Source organism: Drosophila suzukii, chromosome 3, assembly GCF_043229965.1.
Source record: "Drosophila suzukii chromosome 3, CBGP_Dsuzu_IsoJpt1.0, whole genome shotgun sequence".
Classification (NCBI taxonomy): domain Eukaryota; kingdom Metazoa; phylum Arthropoda; class Insecta; order Diptera; family Drosophilidae; genus Drosophila; species Drosophila suzukii.
The window spans coordinates 67003195-67029033 of NC_092082.1; the positions used below are offsets into that span (position 1 = coordinate 67003195).

Consider the following 25839-nt stretch of genomic DNA (forward strand, 5'->3'; position numbering starts at 1 on the left):
TACTACTACACATAAGTTCCGTAAAAAGATCGCTTTACGTCGCCAAGAAAATGTGACTGATGTGCATAACTATGGAAATTTCAATGTTTAAGTGGTTGGAAGATTGTCATTAAAAATAGAATGAACTGAAATACTAGGTACAAAATTAGCTAACCTGATATGATCTATGTCGGTGAAGTAAGTACGGAAATTTCAATGGTTAAGAGGTTGGAAGGTGGTCATTCAACAAATGAGCTAACTTGATTCTCGGGTTATCTATTGGCTGTTTGAAGATCGCTTTAAGATGACAAGAAAATGTGGCTGAGATAATTGACTATGTAAATTTCAATTTTTAAGTGGTTGGAAGAGATGGACATTCAAAAAATGTGGGTGAAGTAAGTACTAAAATGTTAAATTTTCCAACTAAATAAATACATTAGTTCAGCACAGAGTAATGTAATCTTCTGTATGATAACACACTGGTTAACCTAGAATGCTCTTCGAGTTTTCAATGTTTAAGTGATGAAAGAGGATCTTTCAACATGGTCATTCAACTTACATTAGTTCATCACAGAGATTTGATCTACCAGTTTAAGCTAGATAAGATCTATTGGCATGATAATGTACATAGGTAAGAAGAAGTATGAAAATTTAAGTCTTTAGCTGGATTCTGGATCTTTCTACTTGAAATGAAAATTAGGGATATTAACACTGAAATAAATACATTAGTTCAGCGTATTAGATCACTTCTATAAAAGTACTGCTATTAAGATTATAATACAATACTCGTTTATTCAAAATAAAACTTTTTTTCTTAGCTATCAGAAATCTAAATATTACAATAGCTAATAAAATGGAAGTATAAAGACTGTTATCGTTTAATATTTTCCCACAATAATGAACTTTTCCCCCCTATTTATTTCTAACTTTCGGAAATCCGTTTAGCCTTCCCCTAATTATCCATCAACACTTGCATTGGTTCCCCTTGATATTGGCAATAAAATTGCCACAATTACAGAAAGGGAATTTCCAAGGAAATGCCTGAAGAGCTAATAATGGAATATAGGCCAGGTGTCGCAGAAATCATTTAGATATTTCATATACATAAATACCGGAATAGGTTTTCCAAGTCCAAGTGCATAACGTATAAGTAGGTGAGAGTAAGTTTTTTAGTTAACCATTTATAGAAGAACATATATATCTGGGTGAGATATTAATAAAAATGTTTGCTGATAATTAGCTTACTTCATTGACACGATTATAGGAATAGGTTGCCAAGTTTTTTTTAGCAAAAAAGATCAAACACTTAAAAAAACAAGTCTTATAAGTCTTAAAAATCAAGAAAAGATGTATAATTATTTAAAAATAATGAATTTATATTCTAAGCCAGATATTTTGATACAGAAAAACGCTTTATCGTTTATGGATCATTTATAGCACCAAACAGTCCGTTAAGATCGTTCAACTGGTTTCTCATTTTGGACTATATGGGCCATTAAGTCCGATTGCTAGCTGCATGATCAAGTGACGATCAGGGTCCAGAACAAAAGCCAGTTAAACCGCATTCGTGTGTCCGACTATGGCCGAATCTGCGTAGAGCGTGGAGTAGAAGCAATTTATAATACTCAAATACATGCAATTATTGATTTTATAAGTAATGCCGTGTTATCTGATTGTTTTTTCTATACGGCCTGCCGCGCCTCCCCAACCGCAAAGCTCCCTGAGTGAGCGAATAATATTCGCACGTTCCCCCATCCAAATCGGAGGGAATCCGCACTCCAAAGTCGAGACTATTCAGTTGCGTCGCGACTGTGAAAGCCTCAGGTCTTCAGCTCGAAGAAGGCAATCGGATTGAATTGGATAGGATATCTTCTAGAAAACGGAACTGCATATAACACAGAGATGCATGTACCTCGGGTTAAGGTCATGATGGGCTCGGGAGCCATGTTCGTCTTTGCCATCATCTATGGCTGGGTAATCTTCCCCAAAATTCTCAAGTTAATGATATCAAAGGTTCGAATCGAGAGGTTATCTCTGGGCTCTATATAATGGCGACTTTCTCCCGATAGCAAGTAACTTTAAAGCCGGGATCGGATGTTCGGGAACTGTGGTCTAACACTCCATTCCCCCTGCACTTCTACATCTATGTTTTCAACGTTACCAATCCCGACGAGGTCTCTGAAGGAGCCAAGCCAAGGTTACAGGAAGTGGGTCCCTATGTATTCGAGTGGGTTTTGCTAGTCTGTTTTTTACTTATACTATTTAATTAATCGTTATTTCCTTTAATGCTTTTTTTGAGTGAGTGGAAGGACAAGTATGATTTGGAGGATGATGTTGTAGAGGATACCGTCAGCTTTAACATGCGGAACACTTTTATATTTAACGCAAAGGAAACTCTTCCGTTGACGGGAGAGGAGGAGATTATTCTTCCACATCCCATAATGCAAGTAAGAAAATAAAATACTTGGAAATTTTTTTAGGAAGCTTTAATAAAATAATGTTTAATTATTGTTTAAATACATGCAGTTTTTTTTAGTTTTTATTACAATCTTAAACTTTTTGAAAAGTTTTCACATATTTCTTTAAAACAATGAACCTTTTTTAACTTATAGTTTTTATTATTATAACTTTTACACAAAAATAATTTTTTTTTAATGTGCTGGTATTTTTCAATGTATTTTTTGTAAGTTCAAGATTCAAAGCCACATCATAAATTTTATAGCACAACATTACAGATTCTGTCAGCGCATGGTCAGAGCTATCTGGAATTGCATTTAAGGCGCCAGCTAATGACCACGTGGCCCATTGTTGCCTATGTGAATTATGCAAATCACATTCCCAGCCCAAAATAGCAGCCACAAAATTAACCCATTAAAAGTGAAAAATAGATTGTTTGAAGGGGGAAAAGCGTCTTTTGTGTTTCTCAAACTAAAACTGCAATTATTTTAAGATTTATTGGGGGCGATAATTATTTTTCCCTACTTATTTTTCAGCCTGGTGGAATCTCGGTTCAAAGGGAAAAGGCTGCCATGATGGAGCTGGTTTCCAAGGGATTAGGCATAGTGTTTCCGGATGCCAAAGCCTTTATAAAGGCCAAGTTTATGGATGTGTTTTTCCGGGGCATCAATGTGGACTGCTCTTCAGAGGAATTTGCGGCCAAGGCTCTTTGCACAGTTTTTTATACGGGAGAAGTTAAGCAGGCCAAGCAAGTGAACCAAACTCATTTTCTATTTTCCTTTATGGGTCAGGTGAGTTCTTACTACTAGTTATTATAAAATATATATAAAATATCCCTAAATTATAGGCCAATCACTCGGATGCTGGACGATTTACAGTATGTCGTGGGGTCAAAAATAACAAGAAGCTGGGAAAAGTGGTGAAATTCGACGACGAACCCGAGCAATCTATTTGGCCGGATGGCGAGTGTAACACCTTTGTGGGCACTGACTCTACAGTTTTTGCACCTGGTATGAAAAAGGAGGATGGCCTGTGGGCCTTCACCCCGGACTTGTGTAGATCCCTGGGAGCTTATTACCAGCACAAGTCGTCGTACCATGGAATGCCCTCGATGAGATATACCCTGGACTTGGGGGATATACGTGCTGATGAAAGTCTTCACTGTTTCTGTGAAGATCCCGAGGATCTGGACACTTGTCCACCCAAGGGAACCATGAATTTGGCGGCATGTGTGGGCGGTCCTTTAATAGCCTCAATGCCGCATTTTTATCTAGCCGATCCAAAGCTATTAGCCGATGTAAGTGGCCTCAACCCGAATGAGAAGGATCATGCGGTCTACATAGACTTTGAACTTGTAAGGCATTAACTTTACATTTTGATAATATATATCTAGCATTTCTAATTTGCTTTATTTTCAGATGTCTGGAACACCCTTTCAGGCTGCCAAGCGGCTTCAGTTTAATTTGGACATGGAACCAGTGGAGGGCATTGAGCCTATGAAGAATCTGCCCAAGCTAATATTGCCCCTGTTTTGGGTGGAGGAAGGTGTGCAACTCAACAAGACCTACTCCAATTTGGTCAAGTACACGCTGTTCTTGTGAGTATAAATGCCGCCACACCAACAGTGTACCAAAAATTCCAATTTAATACAAGACTAGGAACCTCTTTAATTTCCATTAATATTTTCAGGGGTCTAAAAATCAACTCTGTTCTGCGTTGGTCCTTGATAACCTTCTCCGTGGTCGGCCTGATGTTTTCTGCATACCTTTTCTACCAAAAATCTGATAGTATTGACATAACCAACATAATGAAAGAGAATAATAAGGTGGAAGCTGTGAACAATACCAAGGAACCCCTGCCACCAGCTAATCCAAAAAATCTCACCACTTTGCAACCTGCTCAAGGGGGCAATACGCTGATTCCGGGCACAAATCCCACCAATCTTAAAATGGAGCACCGGGAGCATCGGGATCGCTACTAACCCATGGATGGCGATCCCAGCGATCTCTTCACCATAGCCGTAGTCTAATGCACCTGTGTAGTCCAACATGAGCTAATAAATTCAGACAGATATAAGCACATTCGTGTGGGAAACTGGTCGGTGGCCAATCGAGTGATCGCTAATCGATGTTCGCTGATCGCAGATGACAAGATCCGTGCGCTCTACTGACACCAATCAGCATCAGTGGAGATGGGGGAAATCTTTCGAGTCCGCAGCGAAAAACGCAAGACCAGCAATCGAAGTTCGAGATCAGCGATCGCATGGGTCTGTGAATTGACAAATTGTTTTTTAACAATGCCTGCAATGTTTGCAAACCGAAAACAATTGCAGAGACAGCGTTTCGTATTGTAAAACGTTGATAAATGATTTGTAAACATACAGAAATATTTTCTCACTTCAAGATTATTAACAAAAATATATTGTAAGTACACGTTTCGTTACCAGATGGGACGAACACTCTCTAAGGAAAGTTTTCTTTATTTCTTGACGCCTACTTTCAGTTCAAAATGGAGTGGAATGTTTTGGTAGGTACGGTAGGGCTTAAACCAATAGAATAGAACAAACATTATATTTATCTTTACTCTTCTATTTTATCTATCGACGTACGAAATTAGTAAAGCAGGGTCCAACAATTTGATAATATTTTAAAACCTATTGAATTGATTGCTATATACAAATTATTTTACTTCTTAAATCTAAGTTCCATTCAAGAGACTAAATTCTAAGCGGTTCCACATCTCAATGGCCCTCGAGGATCTCCAACTAATCGATCCTCCAATATAGTTGTATCCTTGGGCAGTTCGACGAACTCCAACAGATCCGCCAACTGCCCACAATTAAGTTCTGCTTCTTCGACAAAGAAATCTTCATCCAAATCTTTTATATAGATCTCCCTAACTTTGTCGTGGGTTATCTCCAAGTAGTTAAGATCCTTCAGTTGAGGCAACATGTCCATGTGATCCGCGGTCATGTTGTCGTAAGTGAAACTCAATCGTTCCAATCCCCTGGCTGACGAGATTTTAGGTAAATCTGATAGATTTTCAATGCCCGTCAGATCCAGGTCAACTAATTTGCTGGCCTTGGACAGAAAGTCAAGTCTGGTGAGGTTGGTATTGGCCACATAGAGTTGTTCCAGATCCTCGGGGTGGGCTATTTTCAACTCTTTCAGTTTCAGGTTATCCTCCAGTTGGACGCCTATCACTCGACCATCCAACTTGACCGATTCGAGACCACAATTGGTGGCCTGCAGCTCATCAATATTGGCTGTTAGATGGAGCCTTTTGAGTTCAGGATTAAACGATAGTATGAGAAGTTCTACTTCTGAAAATATGTTCGAAGGAATCCGCTCTAGTTGATTACTTCTGGCTGAGAATTGTGTCAAATGTTTCTGCTGATCTCTGAAAAGCTCTACAGGCAGTTCTCTCAGTTGATTGCTATCCAGATTTATGGATTTTAGAGATCCCAATTGTGAGAAGGTGTACGGAGAAATGGCCTTTATCTGATTGTTGGATAAGTTGATCTTCTGAAGTTTCTTGAGGGGCAGGAATATTGTACTGGCAAGATCCTCCAGTTGATTGTCTGACAAGTTGAGCTCCTCCAATTGTGTGACTAGTTCGAAGGTGTTACTATCCAAAACTCTGAGGCTATTTCCTCCCAAATTTAGTCTTTTCAAGTTTTTGGAACCCTTAAAGCACTCTCTTTCAATTCGCTGAAGATCACACTCCAATACATCTAGTTCCACAAGTTGAGGAAGATTTAGAAAGATTTTTCTGGGCAGGTTGGCCAAGTTCGAACTGTGAAGAATGAGAGATTCGTAGTCCCTTAAGTCTTTGGTCACCTTTTCTGTAAAGATGGCAACCTCTGAGGGAAGAGGATAATCCAATTTCGTACAGGTATTTTCCCGGCAATCCAAATAATCAACTGCAACTTCCTCGGGTTTTGTTGAAACACAAATCGCAAGACCGATGAATACGATCAAAATATAGTTCAGATAGTTTAGCATCAGCATCTTGGCAGAAGAAGACCGACTGACTGAGCCAATAACTGGCTTGGAGGGGCATTTTAATACGAAACCAGAACACAGCCTTCAAAAACAACCCTACACGAGTGGAACAGGTCTTTGGGCGCTTGTTTGTTTTGTATGCATTAATTTATTATTTTTTTTCCGAAACGCTCCACAACCCGGTTCGATTTTGGGCTAATAAAATTTTATTGTTCCTCTCAATGAATATTAGCAATGGGGTTTTAATTTGTTTTTGTTTCTACGCTCTGTTGTGAAATAATTTCAGACATTTGGCATAATACCCGGCCGATAAGCACGTTCTCTCGATTCTCCACTTCGGAACGACTCTCTAAGCGGATCACCATGTCATATAGCTATATGGTTTATAGCACCAGTTGTGTCAGCTGATATGATATTGTACTTCCATTCCAAAAGTATGCCAACTTGGGCTACGTTGGGTCTGGCCGGTATCTGATAAACTTGGGAAGTGCCTACAAGTAGTCGGTTTTGATTGTCATCTTTTTTTATGGGCAATGGTCTAGACCCCAAATGGTGTTAACTATACTAACTACACTAACTAATTTGTTCTCAGAACATCAGAAGTTATAAAAACATTTACAAAATTAAACAAACAAACATTGTATGTGTCATCTTCAACTATCTTAAGTTGCAATCTATATTTTGTTTAATTAGTTTTCTTATCATGAAATCGTATAATGTATTATATTAGCCCGCATTTGTTATACAATTAAGTTATAAATTAGATCATAAAATCAGATTACGTATCATCTGTCAGCGATTGCAAACTTGTTTTTTTGCCTGAATGTTTGTTTTCTTGCTTGTGAATATTAAAATATTATTCTATACCTTCTAAAAGCGTTTCCGCCTTGAAAAAATTTTCAAAAGCACTTGGCTTTTAATGACAATTAGCTCATTTTCCGCCGGTTATGTCATTACCGATTTCGTCATCAGTACAGTCAAATAGGTAAAACAACCTTTGAATATCTTAAACATTTAGCGCTCGAGTGACCAATAAACCTAATGAAACAAATCAAGTGCCATAAACCGAAGGCGCCATATAAAATCCCCCACATTTCTACGTGTATATGCGGCGTGACCGATTGGCCGCTATATGTTCATTTATATGGTCGCGTATCGTATTTGTTTACCCTGCTAAACTATTGGGGGAAATTTGATTTGAATAAAGTACAGACGGCGGGGACAAAGTCTGCTGGAGGCACAGCAAAAACGCTGGTAATTCTCACTCTTTTTCTTCTCGGGACTTGTATGCAAAGTAATTGCGGCAAATTGAATTGAACAAAGGGGGCGCAGATGACAAAATGTATCGCTAAACGAAGTCATGCCGTTTCAATTGAGCCACCACAACAATAGATATAGATATAACTATAGCAGTCTTGTATCAAATAATTTAAAAATCATTGGCTTATAATTAGCCCAATGCAAATAGGCAGATCAATTGTGATATGAGTATAAGTGCAGAAATTACCTTTTGCTATTCAAATTGTTTGCCGAGGAATAAGTCATGGAAATCCCCCAAAATCCCTCCGAATGGAAATAATTTTTCATAAACTTCAACAAGCAAATAAATTTGTTTGCATACAAATTAATAAAGCTTTACTTGTCTTTGCGGCTCGTCATAATCTTTTTGTTTTCACCCGCAAAGCTGTAAATAACAAATTGAGCGACTGAAAGCAGGTTGAACGTGTTCCCAGCTTGTTCGATAATATATTGGTTAAGAATTTTATATTTTTCCACTGACATGTCACCAATTTGTGCTCCCAGGCCAGGCGAAAGTTTTGGGTTAATATAATTTATTAGTGTTCTCGTGTTAAATACACTCAAAAGGAGGCATACATTCTTGCTAATTATCGTTGAACCCATGCCAAATGATTGTTTAAAAATAAAAGCTGAATAAAATACAGTTAACGGAAGTACTAGTGTTCTTATCAGACCGAAATCCGAATGCCCTCCACCAAAGCAACAATCTTCGAGTTGATTAATATTGAGTCATACTGGCGGCAATCAGCAGAAATGTATATTAAAACAATAATATAGTCCATAGCACTACAAACGACTTTTACGATCAACAAAATTTTAAATGGGTAGTGTGTCATAGAAATATATTTGAAGAATCATTGCACGCGCCTACTCGTTTCGTTTAATTAGATGGGAAAAGCCATTGAGCCACAGGTAAAATACACTTACAAAAAGGTGTATTTCAATGGTTAAGTATCTGGCCTTTTGTCCATTATCAGCAGCCAAGAGATTTCCACCTTTTGTTCAGCAAATCGCCGAGTAAACACTTCATGATAAGAGAACATGGGGCTGGACAGTCTGAAATTGTTCACCAGATATTGTGCAATGTTTTTGGTTCGAATTTAGTGGCTCTCGTCAGATCGGTGAATGGAGGCAACAGAGCGGGAACTTCACAGAACAGCGGAAAATAATGAATAATAAATGGGGACCCACGAACATGTGTCAAAATAACGATGACAGCAAAATGAATCCGATTTTTCAGATTCCACAGACAGTAATGAACATGATTTAATTATCTTTACTCAACAAGGTTTGCCTAAAAAAATATAGGTGTATTGAAAATAATTTTTAAAAAATCTGTTTTTTTAAAATAATACAGCCTTAAAATTTCAAAATATTTTTTCAAAACTCATAATGGTTCTGAATTACAATTTTAAATTTTTCAGGCTTAAAAAATTTCAAACCATAATAAGTTTTTAATAAATTTGTAATGCGAAACAAAGAGATATATCTTTAGTAACTATTTTAGAAAATCGTATTTCCTTTAGACAATAACAGTTTGCTTACTAGCAAAGACCATTGCAAAAAATTTAATGATCTTAACTCTAGTATCTAAAAAAAAGAACGTTTTACAGTAAAATAGATTTTCTCAGATGTATATAGAATCATCAGAATAAAATCTTTTATACTTCAAAATCCCAAGTAAACTTACATAAAATTAACAGGTATTATACTTTAAGTTTTAAATCGTGTTAAGTAATGTGTCCTATATTTTTGTAACGCACTGTACTTTTTATATATGAACCATATTATTTTTTGCAAAATCAAAACACCATGAATAGAATGAAAATTATATAGAACTGATGATCATTATTCGAGCATTATAGGAGGGGCTTATCTGACTAGGCGTTTGACGGTCATCATTTGGAATCAGTTTCAGGTCGATCGTGAATCGTGGAGCACGCCAAATGTACGTCCGGAATTGTTTGCTGTTACTCTGGATCTGTTTGCTGATCTCGTTGGCGGTCGTTATACGCGCCGATGGCGATGAGGATGAGTCCGAGGAGAATCTATCGCGAACCGTTCTGGTTCCCAGTCTGGAGGGTCATTGCCAAACGGACGGCAAGGTGACCAGCTGCAGTGGCTTCCAGTTCGAGAGTGAGGACGAAAAGGCCACATTTGATCTGCCCACGGAGGTGAGGATTGCTGAGGATGGCACCACCTACGAGGTGGGCGATGAAGTGCCCTCCAGAACACTGATCTTTGAGAACTGCACCTTCACCAACTTTCCCCTGCGACTTTTCTACACGCTGGAGGTGAGTGAGTTGGATATGCGAAGCTGTGGCATCCGCTTCATCTACTGGGAGAACTTCTCCATTGGAGCCGAAAAGCTGGTGATCCTCCTGCTGTCGGATAATAAGTTAGAGATGCTGCCCATGGGAACCTTCAGGGGAGCGGGAAACCTGGAATTCCTCTTCCTGAATCGCAATAAACTGAGTAAACTCCATGCGGGTGCCTTCGAGAATCTGAAGAAGTTGCAGTACTTGGATTTGACGGAGAATCTCCTGGAGATTCTGCCAGGGGATATATTTTCGGAACTAAAAAGTCTTAGGCACGTGGGTCTGGCCCACAACCAACTGACCATCATAGAGAGCGATCTATTTGGACAAAATCCCGGAATCTTATCGGTTGGAATGCAAAACAACAGACTTCAGGAGGTGGGCGAGTACGCCTTTCGGTCGAAGGGGCGTGACCATCAGATGCAGTATGTAGATCTATCGAATAATCCGCAGCTAACAGTGCTGCTGCTGAATATTAATGCCACCAATCTGACCGTTCGCAATTGTTCGCTGGACCGTGTCAATTTGTACGGCTCGGTGACGAATGTCGATCTGAGCGACAATCGCGTGAGGGAGCTCTATTTCCCCACCTCAGAGGCTTTGGAGCATCTGGTGCTGCGCAACAATTCGCTGGTCCAGTTGGCCTCTTTGAGCCGCGTACCCAAGCTGCGGCACTTGGACGTGGCCGATAATCCGGATCTGGGTCAGTTGCCCCAAGGTTGGCAAACGCCGCACCTCGAAATGTTGGTACTACGAAACACTGGTCAAGTGGAAGTGCCACTGGAGGCTCTGCAGGGAATGCCAAACCTGCGAAAACTGGACATTTCCTTCAACAACCTCACCGAAATCGATCCCTCTACTTTCCCAACGCTCACGCAGCTAACTCACTTCTACATCCATGGAAACAATTGGAACTGCTTTAGTCTGCGAGTCGTAATGGATGTTCTCATCCGTGGCAATGGCATTACCTATACCATCGACGACTACAATCCGAATTTCCCGGGGGAGTACTTCCATGGAATAGCCTGCATGTATCGATTGTCTGAAAGGGAGTCACTGGACTCTTCTAGCTCCTCCTCGGAACTCTCGGCCAGTGTGGAGTCCTCGCCAAAACTAAGTAGTGCTGAGCCCAGCGAAGTGGAAAAACTGCGGCAGGAACTCAAGTCGGTGGTCCAGCACTTTGAGACCAAGTTCGATATGATCTTCAATCAACTCGCTCAGCTGAATGTGCAGATGCAGTCCTTTGAAGTACTTAACAAAACGGTTTGGAGTCAGGTCACCTTATCGGTCTAAGCTATTTATAATACCTTGTTAAATAAAACAGTAATTTATTGTTTTTTTATGTGATCAATAAATTTTTAAATCTGTTTTTAATTAAAAGATACAAATGTATATTTTCTTTATCGTTTTAATAGTGCAACAAAACTTGTAAGCTTTGGCATCCTCACATTTCCAAGTTAGAAATATTTTCTGAAGAATTCGCGTTTTTTTTGATAACGTTATTGCTTTTAACATTCTTTTTCAGTAGCTTTCCGCTTCTGCCTTTCTTTTTTGTAGTTTCTCGATAATCAATGACCGGCTTTGCTATCCCTCTTAAAATTCCCTTACGTAAAACCTATTTTTGCCTCAGATGCCCTAAATCTCTGTTGGTTTTCCACCCCCAACCCCCAAAACCAATGCAATTTGCGACATGAGCACATCTGGTAAATATTTTTTTGTGGCTGTGTCGTATGCCTAGAATAATATTTAAACAAAAATATTGATTTTCGAGCCAAGTAAAGTCGGGGCTTTGGGTTCTCTTTCAGAAAGATATTGAAAGAGGTTCATTCAACTCGGGCAAACAAACAAATAACAAATAATAGGCGCAGGGGAACAAGATTGAGGGTCTCGGAAAAAACTTGCGTAATTGAGAAAATGCCCTAGAGGACCGGAAAGTCAATTGAAAAACAAATATTTCCCAAAAGTAAACAATAATATGGAATTCGATCGAAAGGCTTAAAAATTCAGTAATTAATTGGTTGTCGAATATTCTCCGCTGCCAATGCCAGCGGTCTTAATTATTTATGCTTTATTCCACCGATTCGTTCGCTCACAATTTATGGGTACTAATTGCCAAGATAAACAAACAGTTTCGGTTTCAGTGCAGCCACTTGGAAAGGAAGCGAATCGAATCCAATCCCACGGAATCCAACGATCACTGGGCGAACTGCTGATCCGTAGTATCGTGTGCATGTGATTAGGAATAGATATACACAGATATTCTCGTTCGTACACGAATATCGAATAAATTCTGTCTATATTGGCATTGCAATTTTTTGTTTAACGGTAATTGGCACACAACTCGTGCCGATCGCATAGGGCAACTGCAAGTGCGAACATTCAATATTACCATAAAGTGCGACTATCTGGGACTTCTAGCAGGCATATCCGCAGATCAAAGTGCGGAATTTCCTGCCTGCCAACTTCAGTGGCGATCTCATCAAATTTCTGGAAATTCCGTTGAAGTGTGCTTGCTTAATTAGTCAATGCCGAAATGATAGTGAAATGATAACGAACATTTGACAATTAGTGTTGTTCAACTTAAGGGTTTAAGATTGAGACTGGAGTGCAGAAGTTCACTTCATTTTTGGAAACTAACTAATACTCTAAAATTATAATTTAAAAATTAAAATTTAAAAAAAATAAAGAAGAACACTTATTTATTTTATAATTTTCGTCATGTCAACATATACTTCAAAATGTTTTTTTTTTAAATTTTCAAAGGTATGACCTATTTCATTGAGGACAACAAATAATTTTTTTCCTCAACAGATATAGCCTTGAATATGAAAACCCACAATTTTTTCAACACACACCTTCTAAATTGACATTAAAAATGTGTATAATTCTGAGAAACATTTTTGAACATTTCAAATAGTAAATCAAATCCGATTCCCCCAAAAATCTACAAATCAAGGCAAGAATGTCCCCATAGCGGGAATTTTCCTAACGGGGGAATTTCCCACCCACTCAACTTAGTCACAGATACAAAACGAAGAAGAACAAGAAATGGGGGGGGGGGGGGGGAATCAAACGTCACGCGCTCATATCAACACAAAAGAAATACTAAGGCACGGAAATAAATCAAGTTTTGACAATTGAAGAAATGAAATTGGCACCCACCTTTTGTGTTTTTATAATCAGTAACTGGATGTGTTGTCGATTCGATTCTCTGGTTAAAAAATTAATTTAACACGCTCACGGACAGAAAGGCACATACACTGCCACATCCACATCCATACACACACTCACATCCACATTCACGTTCACATGAACGGGTAAAAAACAAAACTTTTGTAAACAATTTCGCGATTAGGCATTTAGCTGCGCTAAAAAATGATTGTAAATAAGAGGAAACGTAACGAATTAGCTAGTTGTGTTGGCATATTATATATTCCGAGATTAAAGCGAAATAATATCAACTATTTTCGCTGGATGTCCAAACACTTTGAAGGCGGAGGTGTTGACTTTTCAGATTAGATTACACTCATTTCACTCGGCTAATTATCAGCCATTTTGCTCAACACCAAATAAATCACAAACACAAAAACAGCAGCAACAAAAACCCAATCAATGTTAATAAAAACCATAAAACACAAACAAAAAACAAGAAAATTATTCGGGCGCGCGCTTCCACTTTGGACTCGACTTTCCAATTGGAACACGCACCAAGCTGATCGGACAATGGAAGGGGTAAGAGAAAGAGGAAGAAGAGCAGGATTTTGGAAATTCTCTGCTGGCTACGTCACTCAATTATTTGATTATTTTGTTTTTTATTAAGAATCAATTCTGTTATTAGAAAAAAAAACAAAACAACGTGAAGAAAATAAAAAGAGCAAGTCGGAGCAAATAAAAAGTATTTGTTCGTGGAAAATTTCCAAACGTTTTTGTTGCTCTTTCCAGGCAGGCGATGCCATGTGTTTGTTTGTGTGCGTAACAGCTGATCGTCGATTATTGATTTTTTATATGTACATTGTACATCCATGAGCAGGCCAAATGATTAGGTTGTTTCTTGTTTTCTTTAATGAAACCAGGAAGTTTTGCAACTAATTTGCGCACTCGAAAGAACAAAGATCGATTGTTTTATCGTGGGGTTTCTGTTGCCGTTGTTGCTGCAATTTCTGCAATCCGTTCGCGCACAATTAAAAGCTGTGTACGCAGCTTATCACAGAATAATATTATTGTTGAGCACCCACTTGTGCGATTCGCTATCCTGATTATCGGCAATTTATTCTCGCATCGATTTGAAAACTGCTCTTCACAATTCCGAGCACTGATCGCGAGTTTTTTCCCGCAGGCGAAAAATTGTTGAGCGAAAAACGAAGACACGGCAACAACAAAACCGACAAAAACAATAAATTTACCCTCCCTTTATAGATTCTGGTTGGGAGAAGAGTGACCGCAGCCGCAACGTTGTTTCAGTATTTCTAGACTCCGCGTTAGTGCCTTATTGCTGGAGTATTTTAACCGTTTCGAAGGGGTGGCAACGCAGCAGTGGTTGCTAACCCCGCTAGTGCTTGCCGTTATTACCGTTAATTTTTAAATTTATTACTTTATTTATATGTAATTGTTATAAAAGAGCGATGACGGTGGGTTAGTTGTCATTTAAAACAACATAATTTTAAGTGGAGTTATTTTCTGAAAATGTATTTACCACAAAATCGTTTGAAATAAGAGCATGTTTTAGAAACAAACATAAACACATAACGGCTATTGAAAATAAGGAGGCTAAGAAAATGGCTTGGCATTGGATAAAATTTTAAGCCAACAATAATATTGATTTAAATAATAAATTAAACAAATTTTTTAATACAAATACCGCGCATTGAAATTTTCAATCTGCGGTCTCACTGAATAACGAACGCGATAGGGTTGCCAGATGGGAACGTGTGGGCTAAAGCAAGCAGCTATTGTCAAGCACCACTCCAGCTTTGGCGCCAAAAGGGTTGCGTTTGAATTCAAAAAATGTTGACACTTGAACTAGAGCCAAATGTATCACGGTGGTCAATAAAAAAAGGGAAGTGATCAGAATAAAAATATTTTTTTTAAATACATAACAACCCATATTTTGAGCCTCTCTAACTTAAATTTGTTTTTAGATCTTTCTCATTATATTTTATATTATATACAAACTTTAACTCTGATTTTCTGCTAAGCTAAAAATGCACAAGAAACCTTCACCAGCACTATTTCTGTTTCCATCCTAACGCTTAAAGTTGAATTAATGCCCCCATAAAAAATCTGAATTAGTTGCCTTGGCACGCCGTTCACACTTTTAGGGCCCAAGCAAACTCTTTTGCAACTTCAGCTAAGCCAACAAAATCAATAAAAATGGCGCATTGCATTGAGGCCACCTAGGAGCCCACAATGACGCCACCAGAAGAAGCAACAAAGTAGACGAAATCGGAGTCACTGAATTTCTCACCACCCACCCAACTCCACATTGGCCCACCCGAATTTGCCAAGGATACAAGGGCACGACTAATAAAATATAAGTACTCTCGAAACAATGATATGTACAACATTATGTCTTAGTTTGTATTATAACATTTTACTTTTTCGAAGATTAAGAAGCTATGCTTTTAGATTAGCAAAACTGCTATTTTATTTTGAATACTTTTTATTAGGAGAAGGGTTCTGCCAAGTTTGTCAATCATTGTTTGCACTCATTTTCAGCACTCACCTGCTCGATGTCAAAATCCCATTCGGGCGATGGAGAACGGGCTGTTCGGCTGCCCGGCGGAGGAGTTCCCAGTGCGGGGGAACCAGCTTGGGGCTCTTCGGGAATCACAGCGAATCGACCCCGTTGGAGGATGGGCGAAATGGCGCCATAATTGGCTGCAATGGTGAAAGAACATGTCACTAATTAGCACCAGTCATTTTCAATCGAGCACACAGCCAAATGACACCCATAGTACACTGACAAAAATAACGTATTATACGCTATAAGTCATGAAATTTAAACTTGGAATATTAAAGTTAGCAATTATAGTTTAGAAACATTGATTATAATATGATATTAGTGTACAAAATGCCCAAAGTAAATATCGTAAACATCGTGAGTTACATTTTCTATCTTGATCTAACTATTTTTATATTAAATCATGCAATTTAAATGCTTCGTCTAATTCAACTGAATAATAAAGACGAAACTTTGAATTTAATATGCAGATATTTGTATATTAATATATTTCCAAATAACTAAAAAAAGAATTTTTATAACTTTTGAAAAGTATCATATTAATTGTATATGCGCGATAAACTTAAATTTCCGATGCCTAGTTATAAAAATAACATCTTATACATTTGAGACTAGGAAAATAGATATTTATAAATTATCAAGAATGTGTTAAATGTTATTTTTTTAAAATTTGTGTGGTACTTATGCCCTAAAATTAACAAAAAATATGGAAAATACTTCAAAAACGGTAAAGAATTTAATCAAAATGGCTTCTTGTATGCTAAATTCAGTGAAGTTGATATAAAAGAGAACGTAAAATCGTTAGACCATTTAAGGCAATCAGTATCTATTTAAGCACTAACTAACTCAAGCGTTTCGTATTCGAGAATTAAGTATAATGTCTTTTTACTGAGAGTATCTATCACATCCTAACATTACTAAGATTGTTAGGTATTATTAACAAATTAGCCACTTACATGTGGGCATGAGGCGGAAGCGGCCGAGAGTCGTTTCGGGCGGACCCTGTGGCGTGGAGGAGGTGACGCGGAAGCGGCCTCGGCGGGCGGCGGCCACGTCCTCGTAGTTACCACCCCCTGCCGCCCCGCCGGCACTGCTCTGCATCCTGTGGCTGAGCCTTCCTCGTCTGCTTCAGCAAAAACTGCAATGGAGTGTGAGAACAGGGGGTTAGTCAAAATCAATATTACGAGCACTGGTTTAATTATATGGTAAAATTATAATATTAATTTATATTTTACTTCATATAAATTTTAAAATGTATACTAACATATTTAAATAAATGTATTATAACATTACTATTACTAATTGTCTCAATTAAGCCTATAATTTATAAGTTAAATATATTAAAATATTAAAGTTAAGTGCCTTGTATTACACTATATTGCATACATAAAAGGGGTTTAAAGTGGAATTTTAAAGAGAACACCAAAAAATGTACCATGTGTATGTATGTATATCTGTGTATGTATATGCTTTCAATACCAACTCTGTTAAATTTTTAAAAATCTAAGTGTTTTTGACATGATGTTCTAACAATCCAAGTTCAGAAACTAGGTTGTTATACTCAATGAAAACATCCTTCCAACAGATTGGTCTAAACGGAATTCATTCTGAAACATATGTAACACATTCTAGAGGCAATATAACATAACTTTACTGGTTAACTTTTCTCGTAAAAAACCCACTGTGCAGTGGTCAGAGGCGGTACAAAAATTGGCTTTACGAGCTCATTGCACGCGAGTTTGTTTTAGCTTTCTTGGCGCCTCTAAGCAGACTACATAATATACAAAGTGGCCCCGCTCTTTCTCCCCGTGGAATTCATAATTGAAAATCTCGAAAAGCGCACAAACGAATTCTTTAAAAGTGTGCCATCCGAGTCATTCAACTGCAGATATATGTATATACTATATAGATAAAGAGGGGTGGATTGAACAGCTGACTGCGCGCCACGCGACAACGCGGCGAATGTGTGATATTTTTGGTTGATTGCCTTCTCACTAATAAAAACGCTAGCCAAGCATTTAATATTTCTTATATATTTGTTTTTGCCTCCTTAATTGAAATCGTGATGATTTTCGCTAGAAACAAATTTGTTTGCAGGTATGAGGCACTATTTTGTGTGACTAATTTCTGGCTACCACAAGGAATTTTATATTGCCGCCAAAGCTGGGCGTGATGAAACAATTTAAAAATTTATAAGGCGCGGAGTATAAGGAACAATGAGTATATTTATATAAAACTACCCTTCTGGTCTCTGTAAAAAAATTTTAAACAACAAATTATTTTATTATTGTATGTGCACTACTTGTTAGGTAGTTGCTAGTTTATAAGACGCAGAATTTAAGGAACATTAAGTATATTTATATAAAACTAAGCTTCCGATCTCTTTAAAACAATTTTGTTAAATAAAATAATATTTAATTATTGTTTGTGCAACATTATATTCCAATATACGAGCCGAAAGCCTTAGATGCAGCGCTTTAATTATAAGTTGGCTCATAGTTTTTCACTGTAAGTTAGCTTTATAAAAATAAATAAAAAAATATTTAAATATAGCAATATTTCGCTTTATCTGTTTGATTTTCCGATTACATAGCAATCTTCCTCTCGAATTTTTTCTTATTTACGTAAACAAAGCGAAAGACAAAGATTTATATTTATTTGATTGTAGAATTTTATTTACCCAAGTTTTATATTAATTGATTGAGCAACAACAGCTTTAATGTTATTGGTTAAAAGTAATTAATAAGGAGAACTTTCAATTTATATAGAGCCATTAGGACTTAATAGTCATAATAAACTTTTTTAAATATTTAGTATCTTAAAGTTGGATTATTTTCACTTGATTTTCAGCGGCTTTGCCGAAAAACGTTTGCATAACACGCACAACCGAACATGCGAATACTATATATATCGCTCATACGCCGTATATACAGATGGTCAGTCCGAAATTGACATGTCCACAGCTCTGCGTGCTCCGAAATGTTTTATAATATTTTATTGATTTTTGCGGCTCTTCAAATGCCCGACCAATTAACACCGAAACACTAAAGACACAGTGATAAAAAAAATAACACATTCAGAACGCGCAGCAAACACTTTTCGACTGAGCACTTGGATAAATAAAAACAGAGAGAGAGAGAGAGAGAGCGAGGGAGAACGAGCTGCTGCGGAATTTATTTCGCGATTGTTTTATTTTATGCAACTGCCAAAAACGAAATTGGCAAAACAACAACAAACAGGGCCCGAAAGCGAAAACGAAATGCGGCCAAAATGAATGCAGCACCAAAATAAACCGAAACCGAAGCCAAAGTGAGAAAGAGCCAGAAACGAGTGGCAAAAATGCAGTGAGAGAGGCGAAGGAAGACGACGAAAAAGAAGAGAGAACTGCATGGGCCTGGGTTCATTTACTTTTCGAAAAGCCAAAAGAAACGATGCAAAATAATCTCAATGAGAGAAAAAGCACGGGAGAGAGAGAGAGCACAGCAATATATTTAATTCATAAAATGCAGATGAAAACAAAAAAAGGGGCGCTTTCCGACCACTCGATACCCAAAATATTCGATATACGATTTTCATAACAGTTACGGTAATTTTGTTTAACATAATTTAGTTAAATAATACTTTGTATACAAAAATGTTTATAGTTCTGCACTGTTAAAACCATTAAAAATGTAAGATAGACTTTACTTAATAATATTTAAACCCTTTAAAATGACAAAAACATAAAGTAAACCAATTTTATTAAAAAAATGATAATAAAAATAAATATTTTTAGTAGATTCAAAAAGATTTTCCTATCGAAGATACTTAAATAATATTTATGGCTTGCACTTTTCAAAATTTCTTTAGCTTTCGGCGACCCATAAATTCGGTTTATAAGAAAATTTAATGTTCCCTATATTTTATGAATATCATCTGGTATAGAGAGGGCATAACAAAGAGAGTCGGAGAACTGCAGCGACTTTCGGCTTGCCTTCACCCCATAGAACGAACCAAAAATTGCGTATACGCCACAAGAGAAAGCTCCGCAATCAGCTGTTGGCAAGCACGTGAACGCATCCCCCTCAAAAAAGGGGGTGGGGAACATGTGGTGCATGACTGCTAATTGAAGGCAGATGGAATATTGTGGGCGGAGGATTTAGATAGTTGGGAGGATGTGGGAAAACCCAATGGGATCACTGAGTGACTCATTTGTGCCAGTGTGATGAAATTGGGCCCACACTGACCTTTTCGGTCATGGTCTATCATAAGAAGGTGATGCATCAACCTGGAACAGAAACGCGATACAAATGTAACAGATAACGTAATGGATGACTTAACGAGTGGTAATTCACAGTCCACAATCGATAAATTGGCAACTCAAAAGACCCTTGACAATTTTCAAGATGTTATCGTGCATTTATTTGAAGTTGTTCATGACTTATGAGCTAATAATAAGTAATTATTCTTTTTATAATACTTGAAATGTTCTGTAAATAATTTTGTATTGTTTGGCGATAAGTTGTATAAATTTGAGCTCTGTTAACAAGCATATATTGTAATTTCCTTGAAAATCCTTCTTTAAACTTAAAAAGAAAACGATTTTCTCAATAACCGAAGCAAATGTTTATTAAACACAAGCAGTCAGCCAAAAAGATTATTATGCTAACACCTCATAATTTTTGCTTATAATTTATTATTTAATTTCAATTTTGCACTTTGACCAGTTAATAGAAGCGTTCTTTGTTCTCTGATCAACAATATGCCAAATAAATTTTATTTGTAGCTCAACGAGCGTGAAAATTAAAATCAAACAGTAAACAATTTTTTATTACGCTGTCAATGAAATTATAAAGACCTACTGTGATATTTTGAATTGGCACTACAACCCATACACTGGGAAAATATTTGTATACCCCTTTTAACAATTTTAAAAAGTATTTTCATTTATGTCATCTTGATCTTCGAGTTAAGATAATCAACATTAATTTAGTCATATCTGTCTAGTCTTGATTATTTTGTTTTTCATTTAATGTATATGTATTCATTTAATTTAACCAAATGAAATGTATCAATCGTGAAGGGGACAATTTTCTTTTGTGCATAAACACCTACACTTAGATCGGCCATATATCATTATTTTCAACAGCACCATATCCCAACAATTTTCACGTTTCGCTTGGCGAAGAATTTTACGCGATTTGCGTCTAAAGAAAGGAAATGGCTAAACTTTTTCCCAGTACAAAGGAAATTTCCTCTATTTTTGTTATTTTGCTTTTCTTTTGGGCGCCCATCCAAATTCAAACATGTGACTTGACGGCCCCTAAGGAATGACATCATGGGCAGTGGGCGGTCTTGGGTGGGTTTTCTGAGTGATGTTTGGTCGGGCAGACAGTTGGGCACACACGAACTTGACGAATGAATTATGAAATGCAGGCAGGGAAGGGTGTTTATAAATAGGGCCGGTGAAGCTCGATTCTCTTAGAATCTTTTTTTATTGCCCGCTAAAATTGCTTTTATTTTCGAAAATGTCAGAAGCGTTTATTGGCCTCAGGTGAGCCGCGCCAACTGAGGGGTGAAAGAAAGAGTGATTGGGTTCGCAAGGGGTCAGCTTAGAGAAAAGTGCCGAAAGAATGTCGAAGGACACTGGATTTTACTTCATAAAATTGGTTTACGCAGTGTTTTATGACCTATTTAGTAGAGCAATGTCGCGCGACTATCGAAAAATTATGACTAAAAGACATAGATATAAGAAATCTAAAGTTATGAATGTGGGATCCTTCAAATAAATTTAGCCAAAACGTAATAAGTTATCTATAAAATATATTTTTGAAAATTGATGTCATTTATTAAAAGAAGAATAATTCGATTCTTATTTTAAGAAACATATATCTTAAAATGTTTTTCTTAATTTGAAACACTGAACTGAAACTATTCATCTAATTAAGATCACAGCAAAATCAAAATTAAACACAACATTTCGGAACTCAGATCATTATTAAGATTTACGTACACCTTGTAACACAAATAAATTCCCTTCGTATTCATTTAAAATATCGCTTGGAAGTTTGTTAGTATGAAAATAGAATTTTAGTTCATTGAAACATAAACAATGAGACGTTTAGTCACAAAAACTGTATTAGCTTAAATGATAACTAAGAAATACGTAGTATTACATATAAAAACTGAATAAGTGATAAGGGAATAGATTTTCAATGCCATTTTCGAACCTCTAAAAGTATACTAAGTAAAAACACAAAGCCCGTGATGTTCAAAATCTAGATTATTATCATGTCAAACCATAATTTCCAGATATTATAGGGCATGGTTTGCGAGGTTTATTCTGTGTTACTGTGACGTTATCAGTGTGAAAGTCGCATCTGAATTGCGTATTTGTGTGTTTTTTTTGTGCATTTTGTACCCGGTGGCCCGCCTGTATTATTTATGCATGTGCTCTTTGTTTTCGCCCAACAGTCATTACTTTATTGTTGAACTTGTGCGGGCGATAAGGGGCTCCCCATTTTACTATCTGCCAGAGAGCGGGACGGCGAATCGTAAGCATAAATCACTTTTCCACAATTATTCCGTCTGACGCCACGCTGATAAGTGGGTATGACATTAAATTAGGGCGAAAGTTAAACCTTTTTACATAATGCATTTTGCCGGCTTCAATTTAACCGTTATTTTGAGAGCGGGCAAGAAGAAGGCGAGGAACCGGCGAAATGCTCACCTGCTAACGGTACATATGATTTGGCCACCCCTAATGCGGGAAAGAGAGAACGAGAACGATTGGGGGTGTGTGCTGGGCTCTCTCTCTCTCTCTCTCTTTAGCATGTGAGCAGATTTAATTTTTACAACGCCTATATTTTACAATTATCTTAAATATACATACTTTGTATATATTTCACTTACTTTGCCGCCTTTCTCTGTGTTTTTATCCGCTTCGCTTCGACCCCCACTCACTTTCGATCGAATTTAGTTGCTAAAATTAAGCCAAAGCACTAAAAGACACTCACACACACACGCGCACACACGGACGTCACCAGGGCAAAAACAAATACACAGGCAAACAGCTGGCAGCGGAAACAACAACAACCAGAGTGCGACTCATCCAATAAGAAAATATTTTATTTGATTTATGCAAACGAGCAGCAAATTTCAATTCTTTTTAATCACACATCACGGCACACTTGTTTCACTCAAACAGTGCACAATTTATGCACTTCAATTGCCATTTGTTTAGATTTTTATTGCATTTTCCCGCGACTACTGGGGATATCCTTTTTGCAATATCGTGTAATTACGCGCCTGTCGTTCTATTTTTACCGCTGAAACGCACGATGTTTGGTTATATTTTCGCTTGGTTTTTTTTGCGTTCACTTTATTGTATAATAACCATGGCGAATACTTGATTTACACAATTTAAAAACATTCTAAAAACTTCGACCGCATCTGCAACGGCTACGTATTTATTAAGATAAGGTTGCAACTCTGCTTTTCGATAGTCGATACTTTTATGTTATTCAATTTGCTTTTATCGATGCTCCTATCGATATTTCTATCTAAACACAGTGCTTGTTTTGTTTGATGTAGAAACATCGGTTTACATTTGGTGCCACAATTAGGCGGGAACGTGGCCAACCCTTAAGAACTGTGAGGCGCTCGACCGCCATTGTGCGATAAGCCATTTATCGATGTAGACAGTTATCGACCTATTATTGTAACGGACAATGTCAAAAAACACTGGAAATAAGTACAAATTATGTATACATTTTACTAATTTTACTTGCGAATAGAATCGGTTGATCGTTTAAAACTTTTCTCGTTTCCCTTGCCAAAACTCGACATTGTGATTTCCCTTCCAGTACTTCATCAAAGTGCGCTTTTAACATCATGTACCAATTATATTCCACAATACTTTCAAATATATTTTGACAGGATAATGTTAAAAACTTAGACACTTACATATAAAGTTAAAAACATTTTGTTTATCTTTTTGCGCCGATAAACTATTTTATGGGGACTCGAATCCCGACGTCTCGACTGTCGTCTTTCAGGAGTGAAATTACATCAGTCGCCTGATCTAAAGTCCCGGCGTCTCTCAAGAGTCAGTTGACGTCTTTAAGGAGCCTTATTCCGTAGACTCTTATTTATTCTTCCAATGGCGAAAAATTCGACATTCGACATGCCGGACCTCTTGATGTTGCAGACGACCAACGTTGCCTTGTAAGCCCGCGTCAAGGCCCGGCTTCGAAAAACTTTAAACAGTTCATAGGGCTGTAGTCTGGCACGAAAGTCAACATGTTCTTAGACAGACAGCTCTCCGACCTATCCACTATCCAATTATCCATTAGACCAATTCATTCTCCTACTAATTAATAATTTCTAACTAACTAATAACTAATTAAAAATCGCGCCAAAACTTGAACATTTATATTATTTTCCAACATTTTATATGTTGGTGTCATTTGACAGTCATATTTTTTCATTTGGGGAAATGCACAACCCTCGCAGTCTGCAAAGTGCTGTCCCGAGACCTAGATGTAACGGCCTCGCTAAAAAGTGCACGTACGCGTAAAACGGTAAAAAATAGGGCTCATACGAACATTTCGTTGAGAAGTCTCCGCATCTCCGAATATCCTACTAGCAAAATCCAGAAACACGAAAGAGTTGCATTGAATATTTCTTTTTTTAAGTCTTTTGAAGTAAGACATTAATATATTACTTTTCAAATACAAGACCAAGCATTCAGAAGATTGTATACATATGTTGTTGCTGTCATTTGACAGCTGAATGTTAGCGAGACGTGTTTTTTCATTCGAAAAGAGCACACCTTGCAGTCTGCAGCATTTCATCGTGAATCGAACCGAGTCCAGGATGACGCGGAATCGCTTAAAAGTGCAAAGTACGCGTAAAACTGTAAAAACAAGGGCTCATACGAACATTTCGGCAAGAAGTCTCCGAATATGCTAAAACACAGCATCCAGAAACTTTAAAGAGCTGCATTGAGAAATTAATTATTTTTAAGTCTTTACATTAAAGTCTAATAAAACATACATTTTTTTTTACTTTTGAATACAAGACCTAGCTTTTGGAAGATTGTATAAGTTAGATTTGTCATTTGACAGTTGAATGAAGGCGAGTCATATTTTTTCTGCGAAACGTCATCATGAATCGGAAGTGCGGTCCCGAGTTCAGGATGTCGGGCCATGCTAAAAAAAATACGCGGTAAAAACTAGGGCTCAAACGGATAGTTTGTTAAAAGTCTCCGAAAATGATAAAATCCGGAGTCCAAATACTTGAAAGTGTTGCATAGAATATTTCATTTTTTAAAGTCTCATACGAAAGGAATAAACCAAGAGACCTGGAACTCTCGAGAATTGCATTGAATATTATATTTCTTTAAGTCCTTATAAGTAGAACACCTATTTTGTAGTTTTACTGTTCCAATAGTTCTCAGTCTGCAGCATTTCATCGTGAATCGAAAGGGCTGTCCCGAGTCCAGGATGACGCGGAATCGCTTAAAAGTGCAAAGTACGCGTAAAACTGTAAAAACAAGGGCTCATACGAACATTTCGGCAAGAAGTCTCCGAATATGCTAAAATACAGCATCCAGAAACTTTAAAGAGCTGCATTGGAAAATTAATTATTTTCAAGTCTTAACATTAAAGTCTAATAAAACATACATTTTTTTACTTTTAAATACAAGACCTAGCTTTTGGAAGATTGTATAAGTTAGATTTGTCATTTGACAGTTGAATGATGGCGAGTCATATTTTTTCTGCGAAACATCATCATGAATCATGAATCGCGGTAACAACTAGGGCTCAAACGGACAGTTTGTTAAAAGTCTCCGAATATGATAAAATCTGGAGTCCAAATACTTGAAAGTGTTGCATAGAATATTTCATTTTTTAAAGTCTCATACGAAAGGAATAAACCAAGAGACCTGGAACTCTCGAGAATTGCATTGAATATTATATTTCTTTAAGTCCCTATAAGTAGAACACCTATTTTGTAGTTTTACAGTTCTAATAGTTCAAATATTCGTACTGTGTATCAT

General features: G+C 37.3%; 4 protein-coding genes across 6 annotated transcripts in view; 2 read left to right on the forward strand and 2 right to left on the reverse strand.

Annotated features, from left to right (window-relative positions):
- Nucleotides 1-23165, reverse strand: part of SNF4Agamma (SNF4/AMP-activated protein kinase gamma subunit) — a 71909-nt gene extending 48744 nt beyond the window's left edge. The window contains exons 1-3 of one of the 3 annotated variants that reach the window (XM_036816735.3): nucleotides 22689-23165; nucleotides 16754-16935; nucleotides 15780-15934 (exon numbers count right to left, since the gene is read on the reverse strand). In XM_036816735.3, the coding sequence (XP_036672630.3) occupies nucleotides 15780-15934; nucleotides 16754-16898 (300 nt within the window). In that variant the 5' untranslated portion in view covers nucleotides 16899-16935; nucleotides 22689-23165. Of the gene's footprint in view, nucleotides 1-13219; nucleotides 13426-14292; nucleotides 14470-15779; nucleotides 15935-16753; nucleotides 16936-22688 lie in introns of those variants that run through there. The other 2 variants (XM_070995716.1, XM_036816734.3) reach the window with 2 other exon arrangements.
- On the forward strand, nucleotides 1759-4888 carry Snmp1 (Sensory neuron membrane protein 1). Its single transcript, XM_036816741.3, has 7 exons — nucleotides 1759-1992; nucleotides 2049-2206; nucleotides 2279-2426; nucleotides 2973-3227; nucleotides 3284-3790; nucleotides 3855-4033; nucleotides 4126-4888. Exons 1-7 carry the CDS (start codon nucleotides 1882-1884, stop codon nucleotides 4415-4417), a joined length of 1650 nt encoding a protein of 549 aa, XP_036672636.3. The 5' UTR covers nucleotides 1759-1881; the 3' UTR covers nucleotides 4418-4888.
- Nucleotides 5024-6538, reverse strand: LOC108008008 (chondroadherin). The gene has a single exon (XM_017071791.4). It carries the CDS (start codon nucleotides 6444-6446, stop codon nucleotides 5160-5162), a length of 1287 nt encoding a protein of 428 aa, XP_016927280.4. The 5' UTR covers nucleotides 6447-6538; the 3' UTR covers nucleotides 5024-5159.
- On the forward strand, nucleotides 9642-11445 carry cDIP (Common Dpr-interacting protein). The gene has a single exon (XM_017085921.4). It carries the CDS (start codon nucleotides 9686-9688, stop codon nucleotides 11348-11350), a length of 1665 nt encoding a protein of 554 aa, XP_016941410.4. The 5' UTR covers nucleotides 9642-9685; the 3' UTR covers nucleotides 11351-11445.
- Nucleotides 23166-25839: the final 2674 nt, after the last annotated feature.

Coding starts and splice junctions, on each gene's coding strand:
- Snmp1 (XM_036816741.3), top strand. CDS start 1,882: ATGCATGTACCTCGGGTTAAGGTCATGATGGGCTCGGGAGCCATGTTC. Junction 3,791..3,854: donor TCTACATAGACTTTGAACTT/GTAAGGCATTAA, acceptor CTTTATTTTCAG/ATGTCTGGAACACCCTTTCA. Junction 4,034..4,125: donor GTCAAGTACACGCTGTTCTT/GTGAGTATAAAT, acceptor TAATATTTTCAG/GGGTCTAAAAATCAACTCTG.
- cDIP (XM_017085921.4), top strand. CDS start 9,686: ATGTACGTCCGGAATTGTTTGCTGTTACTCTGGATCTGTTTGCTGATC.
- LOC108008008 (XM_017071791.4), bottom strand. CDS start 6,446: ATGCTGATGCTAAACTATCTGAACTATATTTTGATCGTATTCATCGGT.